This window comes from Bubalus bubalis, chromosome 9, assembly GCF_019923935.1.
Source record: "Bubalus bubalis isolate 160015118507 breed Murrah chromosome 9, NDDB_SH_1, whole genome shotgun sequence".
In the NCBI taxonomy this organism is placed as follows: Eukaryota; Metazoa; Chordata; class Mammalia; order Artiodactyla; family Bovidae; genus Bubalus; species Bubalus bubalis.
In genome coordinates this window covers 30557087-30569745 of record NC_059165.1, presented here as the reverse complement: position 1 = coordinate 30569745, position 12659 = coordinate 30557087, and the positions used below count along the sequence as shown (strand labels likewise).

The following is a 12659-nucleotide window of genomic DNA, read 5'->3' as shown; positions in this document are numbered from 1 at the left end:
CACACCTGATGAGTTTTTCGTCCTTCTGGAAATTCTTCCCTGAATCGCTTCCTTGCTTATTAATGTGCCATTTGACAGAATGGGAATGAGGAAGTGGGTGCGCCTGAACTTTGGCCCTCTGAGCCGGAGGCTCTGTCAGAAGCATCCTTGACTTTCCTGTCTTCACAGGGGCTGCTGGATCTTGCCCGCCACACTGAGGCCAACTAAAGTGTCTGAGTAATCCGGGCAGGAAGGTGGGGGGCGGCTCCAGTCAGAGACTATCATCATGAAGAGAGTGGCCAGTCGTGTTTGTATCTATACTTTTGTCATGGCTTCTTAGTTCTGCTTTCCATCCTCCTCACTCTTCCTGCAAAAATGGTCCTTTCTTGTCCCACCCATTTCATAGGAAGGGAAAACTGAGGCACCAAGGTCAACAGGCTTCTCAGCTGGGCATGGTGAGCCAGGGAGCTATTCAGATGGGAGCAAATGAGCCCCCTGGAAGCTAGTTTGAACTTCTGCCCCACATCCACTGTGACAGAGCCCGTTTCCCCCTCAGCTGTGGCAGCATTGGAGGTTATGTATTTTCGATTTTTAAAAAAATTTTTTATTGAGAGTTGTATTAATTTCTGCTATACAGCAAAGTAATTCAGTTATATGTATATACATTCTTTTTTTTATACTCTTTTCCATTACGGTTTATCATAGGATATTGAGTATAGTTTCTCTGTGCTATATAGTAGGACCTTGTCTTTTATCCATTCTACATATAAAAGTTATAGATTTCTTTAATCTGATAAGTCAAAGATTATTTCTCATTTTTATCTATATTTATTTAATTGCTAGTGAAGTTGAGATCTTTCCATACTTTTATTGGTGATTTTTTTTTTTTTCATTGCACTGAGTCTTCGTTGCTGAGCCTGGGCTTTGTCTAGCTGTGGAGAGTTGGGGCTACTCTTCATTGCGGCACATGGGCCTCTCGTCGTGGTGGCTTCTCTTATTGTGGAGCACAGGCTCTTGGCACAAGGGCTTCAGTAGTTGTAGCATGCAGGTTCAGTAGTGGCAGTTCCTGGGCTCTAGACCACACGCTCAGTAGTCATTGCCCACAGGCTTAGTTGCTCTGTGGCATGTGGGATCTTCCTGGAACAGGGATCAAACCTGTATCTGCTACTTTAGCAGATAGATTCTTAGCCACTGCACCATCAGGGAAATCCTTATTGGCAGTTTATGTTTATATTTATCTGTCCTTTGCCCAGGTTTTCATTTGTTTGTCTCTTTTTATTGATTTGTAAGAGTTCCTTTTGTATTTCATATGCCAAGCTTTATTCTGTAAAATGTTAGAAAATATATTTCCCCAGTGTTTCCTCAGTTGTCGTGTTATTCAGTTGCAACTCTTTGCAACCCCATGGACTGCAGCACACCAGGCTTCCAGGTCCTTCACCATCTCCCAGAGCCTGCTCAAACTCATGTCGATTGAATCAGTGATTCCATCCAACCATCTCATCCTCTGTTGCCTCCTTCTCTTCCTGCCCTCAGTCTTTCCCAGAATCAGGGTCTTTTCCAGTGAGTTGGCTCTTCACATCAGGTGGCCAAAGTATTGGAATTTCAGCATCAGCACCAGTCCTTCCAATGAACATTTGGGGTTGATTCACTTTAGGATGGACTGGTTTGATCTCCTTGCAGTCCAAGGGACTCTCAAGAGTCTTCTCCAACACTACAGTTCAAAAGCATCAATTCTTCAGCGCTCAGCTTTCTTTACAGTCCAACTCTCACATCCATACATGACAAATGAAAGAACCATAGCTTTGACTAGATGGACCTTTTCTGGCCAAGTGATGTCTCTGCTCTTTAATACACTGTCTAGATTTATCATAGCTTTTTTTCCAAGAAGCAACCGTCTTCTAATTTCATGACTACAGTCACCATCTGCAGTGATTTTGGAGCCCCAGAAAATAAAATCAGTCACTGTTTCCATTGTTTCCCCATCTATTTGCCATGAAGTGATTGAACCGAATGCCATGACCTTAGTTTTTTGAATGTTGAGTTTTAAGCCAGCTTTTTCACTCTCCTCTTTCACCTTCATCAAGAGGCTCTTTAATCCCTCTTCACTTTCTCCCATAGGGTGGTGTTATTTGCATATCTGAAGTTATTGATATTTCTCCCAGAAATCTTGATTCCAGCTTGTGCTTCATCCAGCCCAGAATTCCACATGATGTACTCTGCATATAAGTTAAATAAGCAGGGTGACAATATACAGCCTTGACGTACTCCTTTCCCAACTTGGAACTAGTCCATTGTTCCTTATCTGGTTCTATCGCTTCTTGACTTCCATACAGGTTTCTCAGGAGACGTCTTTTTAAGAATTTTCCACAGTTTGTTGTGATCCACACACTCAAAGGCTTTAGTGTAGTCAATGATGCAGAAGTAGATGTTTTTCTGGAATTTTCTTGCTTTTTCTATGATCCAACAGATATTGGCAATTTGATCTCTGGTTCCTCTGCCTTTTCTAAACCCAGCTTGTACATCTGGAAGTTCTCAGTTCATGTATTGTTGAAGCCTAGCTCAAAGGATTTTGAACATTACCTTGCTAGCATGTGAAATGAGCACAATTGTGTGTTAGTTTGAACATTTTTGGGCATTACCTTTCTTTGAGATTGGAATGAAACCTGACCTTTTCTAGTCCTGTGGCCACGCTGAGTTTTCCAAATTTGCTGGCATATTGAGTGCAGCACTTTCACAGCGTCATCTTTTAGGATTTGAAATAGCTCAACTGGAATTCCATCACCTCCACTAGGTTTGTTCATAGTGATGCTTCTAAGGCTCACTTGACTTCACATTCCAGGATGTCTGGCTCTAGATGAGTGACCACATCATCGTGGTTACCTGGGTCATTAAGACCTTTTTTGTGTAGTTCTTCTGTGTATTCTTGCCACGTCTTCTTAATCTCTTCTGCTCCTGTTAGGTCGATACTATTCCTGTCCTTTACTGTGCCCATCTTTGCATAAAATTTTCCCTTGGTATCTCCAGTTTTCTTAAAGAGACCTCTAGTTGTTCCCATTCTATTGTTTCCCTCTATTTCTTTGCATTGTTCACTTAAGAAGGCTTTCTTATCTCTTCTCGCTATTCTTTGGAACTCTGCATTCATATCAGTGTACTGTTCTCAAAGCTGATCTTCTTGGCCCCTTGAATTTATCTTTTTTATATATCCCATTCACAAGAAAATAAAATTAGTCTTCAGTATTTTTTCAAATACTGTGTAGGCTTTTTTTCTTATTTGGATCTTTAATCTGTATCAAATTTATGGTGTGTAATAGAGATCAGACTTTATTGACTATCAAATAGATTGTCACCTGCAAGAGCCCAGAAATAATGGAAACTTACCTTTCCTGACTTCAGCTCAGCACCAAACTGTGTCCACAATCTCTAAAGACAACGGGACACCTCTTTTGGTTTCAATGACACTGAACTTTGTCTCACCTCCATGACCCAAAATATTAATATTATATCCTTAATTGCTTCAGAAGACTCGAGGCATCTTTATTTCTCTGTCCTTTTTTCCTACCACCTAAGCCAGCTACTCGCATGTATTAGGTTGTTTATTAGTGTTTATTGACTAACTGGGATGTGAGGCAACCAATTGTTAGTACAGTTTTGACAATTTCTCAGAGTCCTAGGCCCAAGTATTCTCCAGTCAATCAGATTTCATATCAATTTTAAAACACACATTATTTGTTTTTTCAAATTTACGTCTAGTTGGTTTACCATGTTATGTTAATTTCTGCTGTACAACAAAGTGACTCATTTATACATTCTTTTTCATATTCTTTTCCACTATGGTTTATCATAGGATATTGAATATAGATACATGTGCTGTATACAATAGGATGTTGGTGCTTATCCATTCTGTATATAATAGCCTGCAACTGCTGATCCCAAACTCCCAGTCCTTCCCTTCCCCACCCACCCCCTTGGCACCCACAACAATCTGTTTCTGATTTGTAAATAAGTTTATCTGTGTTGTATTTTAGACTCCACATGTAAGTGACATCATGTGGTATTTGTCTTTCTCTTTCTGACTTCCTTCACTGAGTATGATAATCTCTAGGTCCATCCTGCTGTGAATGGCATTATTTCATTCTTTTTTATGGCTGAGTAGTGTTCTGTTGTATATATGTATATATTGTATATATGTATGCATGTCCACCTTGATCCATTCATCTGTTGATGGCATTTCGGTTGTATCCATGTCTTGACTCTAGTAAATGGCGCTAGCGTTGCTATGGACATTGGGGCGCGTGAACCTTTTCAAATTGTAGTTTCGTCTGGATATATGCCCAGGGATGGAATTGCAGAATCATATGGAACCCTGTTTTTAAAAAGACACTTAATTTGAAAAATCCCTCCAACATCTAGCCCAGCCCACAGATGCCTCGTCAAGATGCAGGCGTGCTCCCTGTGTGTCTGGCTGCCTGGCCCTCTTCAACCCCCTCTGTCTTCTCTCCAGCTGCTCCCTGTACTGCAAGCTCCAAAGAAATGGCGCCCATTTCACTTAAAGCAGCAGACATGACTGACTTGTCCTGTTACTTCCCAATGAGTAAATAACATGGATAATTCATTTCATCCTTTATGGAGAACTTTAGGGCGGCGAGGGGAAAGCTCCAGCTTGATCACTAAAATGAGTTTTACACCATTTAGGTGAATCTAAATTGTGTCATAATTTTGTCATCAGCCTGTAACTTGTCAGTCATTAGTGGCAGCAGTAATTTATTTTTCTTCTGCACAAGTCTTAGAGCTTCCATTTACTAGATTTACTAAAACAGAAATAGCCACTTTGTGGAAACGTTTTAATTAATTTTAAATAGAAGCTTGGATGTATAGTACCATGCTCCTTTAAAGCCTTAGGAAGAGGGAAGAGAGACAGGGACATAAAACTTTCCACTGTGGTTCCAGAACCACCTCCCACCCACAAGCAGGGGAAGAACAAGATGAGATCTTTCTGTTAGTATTATTTGGAGCTGTGGTGGTGGTGGTGGTATGTGTGCCTTTGAGACCTGGGAGTCAGTTTGGTCACTCAGTTTGGAATGTCATAGGGAACATCGGTTGATTTCTATGCCAGGTGTCAGCTACTGTTTTGAGTCCTCAAAGATCTTCGCACATGTACTGCTCCCAGCGACTCAAAGAGACAGTTTTTTTGTGGGGAGTGTGGGTCTCAGAGAAGTTTGGTAATCTTGTCAAAATCCCACAGCTGGTAAGTGATGGGTGAGGATTTGAACCCACGTCTTTCTGGCAGCAAAACCCTTGTTCTTTCCACTTAACTGTTCCATATCACTTGCAGGCAGGTGGGGCAGAAATATTTGTCCTATAACTTGCTATAAAAAAAAATCATGTAGAATTATTGAGAGTAAAACTAGTAAGAAAAGTTATTAATGCAGAAGGAGGTCCCTACTTCACGTGCAGCCTTCCAGGTGAGGATCAGGCTGAGCCTTCCATACTGGGATGCTCTGGGTTGAGTTATGTCTGAGGATGAGTCAGTTACCCCTAGGGAAGGAGTTCTCTCTGATGCAGGTCAACAGTGGCTACCAGAGGGGGCTCATCTGGCATTTGCACTCTGTCCCATGGCAAATGGGTTATTAGAGAGCTTCATGCTTCTTTAGCCTGCCTTTTTTTTTTTTTTTTTTTATGTAACATCAGTGGAGCCTGTCAAGTGTCCTGCTTTCTGGAGAACATTACAGTGTTTTGCATTTTTTACCACCCTCCTGGTGAGCATGCAGCAAACATGTTGAAGGAAGGCTGCTTTTAGAATGTAGAGAACTCTCTGACCTAACTGTTCTCCCTTTTTTCCTCCCTGAGAAATGTAAGTAGGTCACATTTTAAACCAGGCACCTGGTTTTAAATAAATCCATGCTTACATTCTAGAGAATCCAATGTTTTTTCACCACCTTAGAGTTTTTGCAAAAGAGAAGCTGTTTCAATATGAAATAAGAAAATAATCCTAATTTTATTTTTCAATTGATAAAGACAATAATTTTTTCCTCTTTTCTTCTTACCCTTTTCCACCTTTGGGGTGGAAGGAATGTCCAGTGGAAGCCCATTGGTGGTGATTTAATGTAACTTTCTCTGCCATCCAGAATTAGTCTAATATATAACCCTCAGGTCAGAAACAGCCCTTGAAAGCTCATCCCACTAGATATGCACACTTCTCACGCTTTTCCCTCTTGAGTGTAAATGGGTGGCGGGGGGTAAGAAATGGTGCTTATTCAAGTTTTCCCACCAGGAGATATCTTCAGTGTTACCTAGATCAGAAAGGGCAACTGAGTTTTCTCTTGTCCGCCTGCTCCCAAGTCCCAGCCAGGGCGCTACCTTGAAGGTTTTCAGGCTTTTTCTAGACTCGGGGGAGCAAAATGCTTTGATCTGTCTCTGCAGAGGTGCAGGAAGGGAGAATAGTGGCCCATGGGCACTCAACGGCCATCCCTGACCTAGAGCTTAGCATGAGTGTATCCTGGGGCACTGACATGGAACCAGTGTACTTTGTCCTGGAAGCCCTCTGCAAACTTTGAGAAAGCCCATCATTTCTCATACTTGTTCATATTAACAGTCTCTAATTTTGAATCTTGGGTTCCCTGATTTAAAACTCTTCCCTCTACTCTCTCTCAGACAGTCAGCATGGGTAGCAACTCTATGGGTCTCTCCACTCAAGTCTCTTGGAATAGAAGGCAAGTTCTCTATATTTAGAGAGATTTTATCTAAATTTAACATGTAACTTTGATGTTCTCACTTTTGAACTCATTCTTCTTTTCTGGTATTAGTAGAGTCATAAGGATAAGAATTCTACTGGAAATGGCCATTTTTTTTCACTTATTCTCCTATAAAGCATTTGTTGGACAGGGGAGGAAATAACCCCTCCATCATATGTCAACTGTTGAGATGTTTTTGTTTCACATCGGTTTATAATTAAGGTCAATTACCATCAACACACCCTTCCCCAGAAGAAAGGCATTGTATGTACAACATGAGGTCCACTCTAGAAATTGTTCTTTCCACACCTTTCATAAATGGCCATGCAGTGCTTGCCCACGCCCCCACCACTTGGGAATCCCTGAATGAATCAAGAACATAATAGAAATATTTACTCAAGCAAGCCAACATTGATGAATGTAGCACTAGGAGGAAATCAACAATGATAACCGTAATCTTGTCCTTTTGTAGTTTACTATATCTTTGGGAAATTAAACACTCACAGAAGGAGAATGAATTACTATAAAAAATAAACAACATGACAACAAGGGGGATTGATAAGGTGGGTGGGGCCATTATTATGGAGTGATCTAATTAGATAATGGAATCACATCAGGGGATGGGGAGACCATTCCAGTTGTACACACATATGTGACTGCAGAATTCTTGGAGCCACGGCATCACAAATCGCAGGTAAACCAGGAATCACTAAAAATACCTCTGTAGGTCATTTCTGAAGGTCTCTGGATGCCAGTTCCATAACCTGGAACAGTGTCCTCATTTTAGGCTCACACTAAAAGCCAGGTTCTTCTAAGAAATTCTTGTCCACAGAAGTAGATATAATGATATTGTCATCTGATTAAATCCACCCATTTCTGTCCATTTTAGTTCACTGATTCCTAAGATGTCGATACATTCACTCTTGCCATCTCCTGCTTGACCACATCCAATTTACCTTGATTCATAGACCTAACGTTCCAAGTTCCTATGCAGTATTGTTCCTTATGGCATTGGACTTTACTTTTAGCACCAGGCACATCCACAACTGGGCGTCATTTCCACTTTGGCATCTTCATTTCCACTGAAGCATCTTCATTCTTTTTGGAGCCATTAGTAATTGCCCTCCACTCTTCCCCAGTAGCATATCTCACACCTTCTGACTTGGGGGGCTCATCTTCTGGTGTCATATCTTTTTGCCTTTTTATACTATTCATGGGGTTCTTGCAGCAAGAATAGTGGAGTAGTTTGCCATTCCCTCCTCCAGAAGGCAAAAGAAAAAGGGGGTGGCAAAGAATGAGATGGTTAGATAGTGTCACCAGTTCAATGGACATGAGTTTGAGCAAACTCCTGGAGATAGTGAAGGACAAGGAAGCCTGTCGTGCTGTAGTCCACAGGGTCACGAAGAGTCAGACACGACTTAATGACTGAACAACAGAAGGCAGGTTGGAAATTCAGATTCTTTACAAACTGATCCTGAAGTGCAAAGCCCAAAGCCTGAAGTTGACCACTAAAATCCCACTCTTAATGACCTCCAAAGGAACAGTATCAGCATAATTGAGGCCAAACTGGTGAGAATTGTTGATAATTCATACCAGGCCACCTCTGATTGTCAGCCTTCTTCCTCTCAACAGATGAAAGAGGGTCCCTGCTAGAGAACTGCTAGAGATTTCCTGTCTTTAGCCTGCCCTCCCAGTTCTTTTTTTTTTTTTTTTTTTTTTTTAAGGCCAGGCATTTTTCCTCTTTATTGTTTATCACACATCACCCTTTGGGGTCGGCAGTTATTTCTTTGTGGTCTAGATAAGGAAAGTGAAGCATAGAGAGGTTGTGTCTCAACACTGGCCCATCCCCTTCCTTTTTAATGAACATAAACTTACCAGGAATAGCAGTTGACTAATCTGAAGGTACAGAGAAGGCAATGGCAACCCACTCCGGTACTCTTGCCTGGAAAATCCCATGGGCGGAGGAGCCTGGTAGGCTACAGTCCATGGGGTCGTGAAGAGTCGGACACGACTGAGCGACTTCACTTTGACTTTTCACTTTCATGCATTGGAGAAGGAAATGGCAACCCACTCCAGTGTTCTTGCCTGGAGAATCCCAGGGACGGGGGAGCCTGGTGGGCTGCCATCTATGGGGCCACACAGGGTCAGACATGACTGAAGCGACTTAGCAGCAGCAGCAATCTGAAGGTAAAATATGCAGCAAAATGGGTCCCGGTCCCCCTTACCAACAACAGCAACAATACTTGCTTGTCGTTGGGTCTTAGTTAAGGGCACAGCTTAAGAGGTGAGGCAACCTGATTTCCCATGGGGCCCCCTACTGTTGAGTTTTGTGATTTCAGCAAAGTTCTTTCCCCAGTCCGAGGTTCACCTATAAAATGGGATTGTGATTCTAACTCCGCCTCACTGGGTGGTAATGACGATTCAGCAGTAAATTGTACCTAAAGCATCTTATGCCATGCCCAGCGTATAATCAACATTCAGTTGATGGTAACTGCTTTTATTAGTAGCATTTTAAAATTAATTTTTATTGGAGTATAGTTGACTTACAATGTTCTATTCGTTTCTGCTGTACAGCAAAGTGAATCAGTTATACATATGTCCACTCGTGTTTAGATTTTTTTTCCCCTGTAGATCATTACAGAGTATTGAGTAGAGTCCCCTGTGCTATACGGCAGGTTCTTATTAGTGATCATTAGTAGCATTTCTGTGGTGGTGGTGATTGTTTATTTGAAAATTGCTCTGCCAAGTCCGTGGCCCAAGTCCCCAGCCCAGAGCAGTACAGGCAGAGCTGAGATGCCCAGCGGGCTCTGCCTTCTTAGACTGACACAGTCCTTCAAGCTCCGGACCCGCTGACCTGGTGCTCTGTCTCCGCTCTTTGCAGCCGCCTGCCCCGTGCTGTGCAGCGGGAATGGACAGTACTCGAAAGGGACGTGCCAGTGCTACAGCGGCTGGAAAGGCGCGGAGTGCGACGTGCCCTTGAATCAGTGCATTGATCCTTCCTGCGGGGGCCACGGCTCCTGCATTGATGGCAACTGTGTCTGCTCCGCCGGCTACAAGGGCGAGCACTGCGAGGAAGGTAAGCCCGAGGGCTGGGCTGGTGTCTGCAGGTCTGGACCTATGCTGAGGAGCCTAGTCCTGGCTTCCTGTTTTGCAAAGGAAGGAAACATTTTACATTTCAAACCCCTCAGCTTCAATGGACTTTTTAAATTGTAGAACTTGAGAGAGTGAGCTTAAGGGTGGCTCTGAAAGGCATGGTCTGTTTTCCCCTCCTTTATGATAATTAGCTCCTTTTCTCTTTCTCCTTTGTTTTTCTGTCTTCTGTCTCCCTCTACTTCCTCCCCTTCCTGCTCTTTCATTTCCTTTTCCTTCCTTGCCCTTCCCCTCTTCTCTTTTCTTCTGCTTTATTTAAAGCCCCCTACATTGAGAATTATGCTACGCAGTAAGAATAAACAAGAATCCTTAATTCTCCTCCCTTCCCCAAAGCTTAAAAAAAAAAAAAAAAAAAAAAACCTGTTCCTGGTAATCTCAGATACATATATGTCTGTGTAAATATTTCTGCAAAATTCATATCCATAAAAGACAGTCAGGCTTGAGAGACAATAGGTACCCATGTCGTTTAGAGACACCATGTAGAGCAAACGGTCCTGGTTACCTACAGTCACAGAGACAGAGGAGAGAGGGTGTGCAGTGAGAAAGCTGGGATTTGCTGAGTCCTGAGGCGCTCACTCTGTGCTTTGAAGTGGCCTCTAGCACATGGCGGGGGAGAGGGGGAATCAGAGGATGTAATCAGCTAAATCCAGTTTGACGAAACATGATCAGAGATCAGGCTTAGCAATTGAAAGAGGGAGGTTTGGAGGAGAAAATGCAGGAATACAGGGAAAGAGCATCCCTCTGGGGGTGTTCAGAAACAAGCTCTAAGTCGTCCTAGTTACTCCAGTTGGTGCTTCTAAAAGTCATTTGGTAGCCAAGTGTTGGGACCTGTATGGCAATGGAACTCAGCCAAGCTGCCTGTCAGCCTTCCGCTCTGTGTTTGCCCTTCCAGACTATGGGCTCTAGTTGGCCACCTATTGCATCTTCCCATATAAAGAATCAACCCCCATTGGTAGGAATGTAAAAAAGCCTTCTTCTCAGAACCTCACCTGCTCCTCAGCTTTTGCATTGGAAGTCTTCAGCATCTTTCCACTCAGTCCATCTCCCAGTGAAATATCCCCAGGCAACCCAAATGGCTCTTCCTCTCCCATTCTCCCAGTGGAAAAAAAATCAGCATCCACTTGCCCAACAAACTAAGGGGAGGAGTGAAGCCCATTGCCTCCCCCATAGGAAACAGCTTGAGATGACCTCCCAGGATGTCTCCCCGGAAAAGATCCTTGAATGTCAGGCACCCATGTTCTCTCTCAGCTTCTCACTGCCAAGCTGATTAAGAATGGACCTCAGATGCCACGAGGTTCTTAGATGCAAGTGGATCTGTTCTCTCATCCTGTTATTTCACAGATCTCTGGGTTTTTGTACAAATTCACCAACCATTACAGCCCTCACTACAGAGGAATGACAATGGCTTACCTTTAGAAACACATACAAAAGCTCCCCTTGTAACATCTCCCATTTCATGGTTTTTAGAGCTATTTCCACAAGGCTCTGCTTCCGTGACAGTATTCTTCTAAGATTTTCCAATACATCAGGGCTAGTGCCCTTAATGGGACCCAGAAGTGTGACCCCCCCCCCCCAGGTCATCACTCACTCAACTCTCTCTCTCTTTTTTCTTCTATTATAAAAAATAGGCTTCCTCCCTCTGTCTGCATCATAAAACCAAATTGGGAGTTTGGATGGAGGAAGTGCTGATTTAATAAAAAGGTCAAAGTTCTTAAAGATAAATGGACTGCAGGAGGCAAAGCTTCATTTTGTGAAAACATGGGAGAGGCCAATAATACGACAAGAGAGGTTAAAACGACCTTTTGCATACATCATTTGGCAAGAGGGTAGTGATAGAACCATGGCGTTGCCCATCTTAGAATTTTTTCTGTCGAGGAAGGCTTATGTATATCTGTATGAGTGGAATTTCAAGTAATTTCTCAACGTTCTTACTGTCCCAATTGGTCTTATTTAAGTGTTTGGAATGAATTAAACATCCAACAAAACAAGGAAGTCACGTGGATCATTATGAAAGGATGAAGTTTTCCTCTATTGATTTCTGCTACCCCAAAAGAATGAACTGAAATGATTCATATGCTGTTTTCAAAACAGGAAATGGAATCAGAAAGCCTGGATCAGCACTTTTTCTTCCATTTAGCTTTTTTTTTCTTTGATATTCATCATAGTCATAACGTTCAAACAATTTACCTGAAATGGCCATGGCAATGAAATCAATAGCTGCCATCCTCTGTTTTTGCTGCCTAAACGTTGTTGTACTATTAACAAATTTGCACAAGAAAACGAAAGGACAGATTCGTGAGGCTTCACTCAATGATATCTGGGGGAGTGGGAAGGTGACGAGAGAGGAATTGACATATTAGTTTAAGTCAGCCATGTTTTCATGTCAGTTTCATGGTTGAGTCATTTTTCAATGACATTTAACTTCATAAATGTAATTCATGGTTCTTCAGGGGTTTATAGTACATATTGTTTGTAAAACTCCTTGACCTCCTTTTTTATCCTTAGGGATAAAAATTGCATTCACAATCCTTTTTTGTCAAACCTACAGAGGGCCCAAGACTAAATGAGTTCTAATGATTTCAGCTGCCAAGGGGCTGGTGGCATGAGGCGCATGGTACTTAGCTGGTAAAGGCCACTGTCCCCCTTTTAAGTATAACACTGTTTCTATTTATAAAGCTTCGTAAAATGCCAGCCTCCCTCCTGCCTGCTGAAGACTCTCAGGACGTGACCACAAGACCACCTTATGAAATTGGAACCAAATTTAAAATTCACAGTGCAACTATGCCCCTTAAAGTCTGA

General features: G+C 42.4%; 1 protein-coding gene across 3 annotated transcripts in view; it reads left to right on the top strand.

Annotated features, from left to right (window-relative positions):
• The window catches only part of TENM2 (teneurin transmembrane protein 2), a 1791425-nt gene that overhangs the window by 1609595 nt on the left and 169171 nt on the right, over nucleotides 1-12659 (top strand). For all 3 annotated transcript variants that reach the window (XM_044947351.2, XM_044947353.2, XM_044947352.2), the window contains one exon: nucleotides 9592-9786. In XM_044947351.2, coding sequence (XP_044803286.1) covers nucleotides 9592-9786 — 195 coding nt within the window. The remainder of the gene's footprint in view (nucleotides 1-9591; nucleotides 9787-12659) is intronic.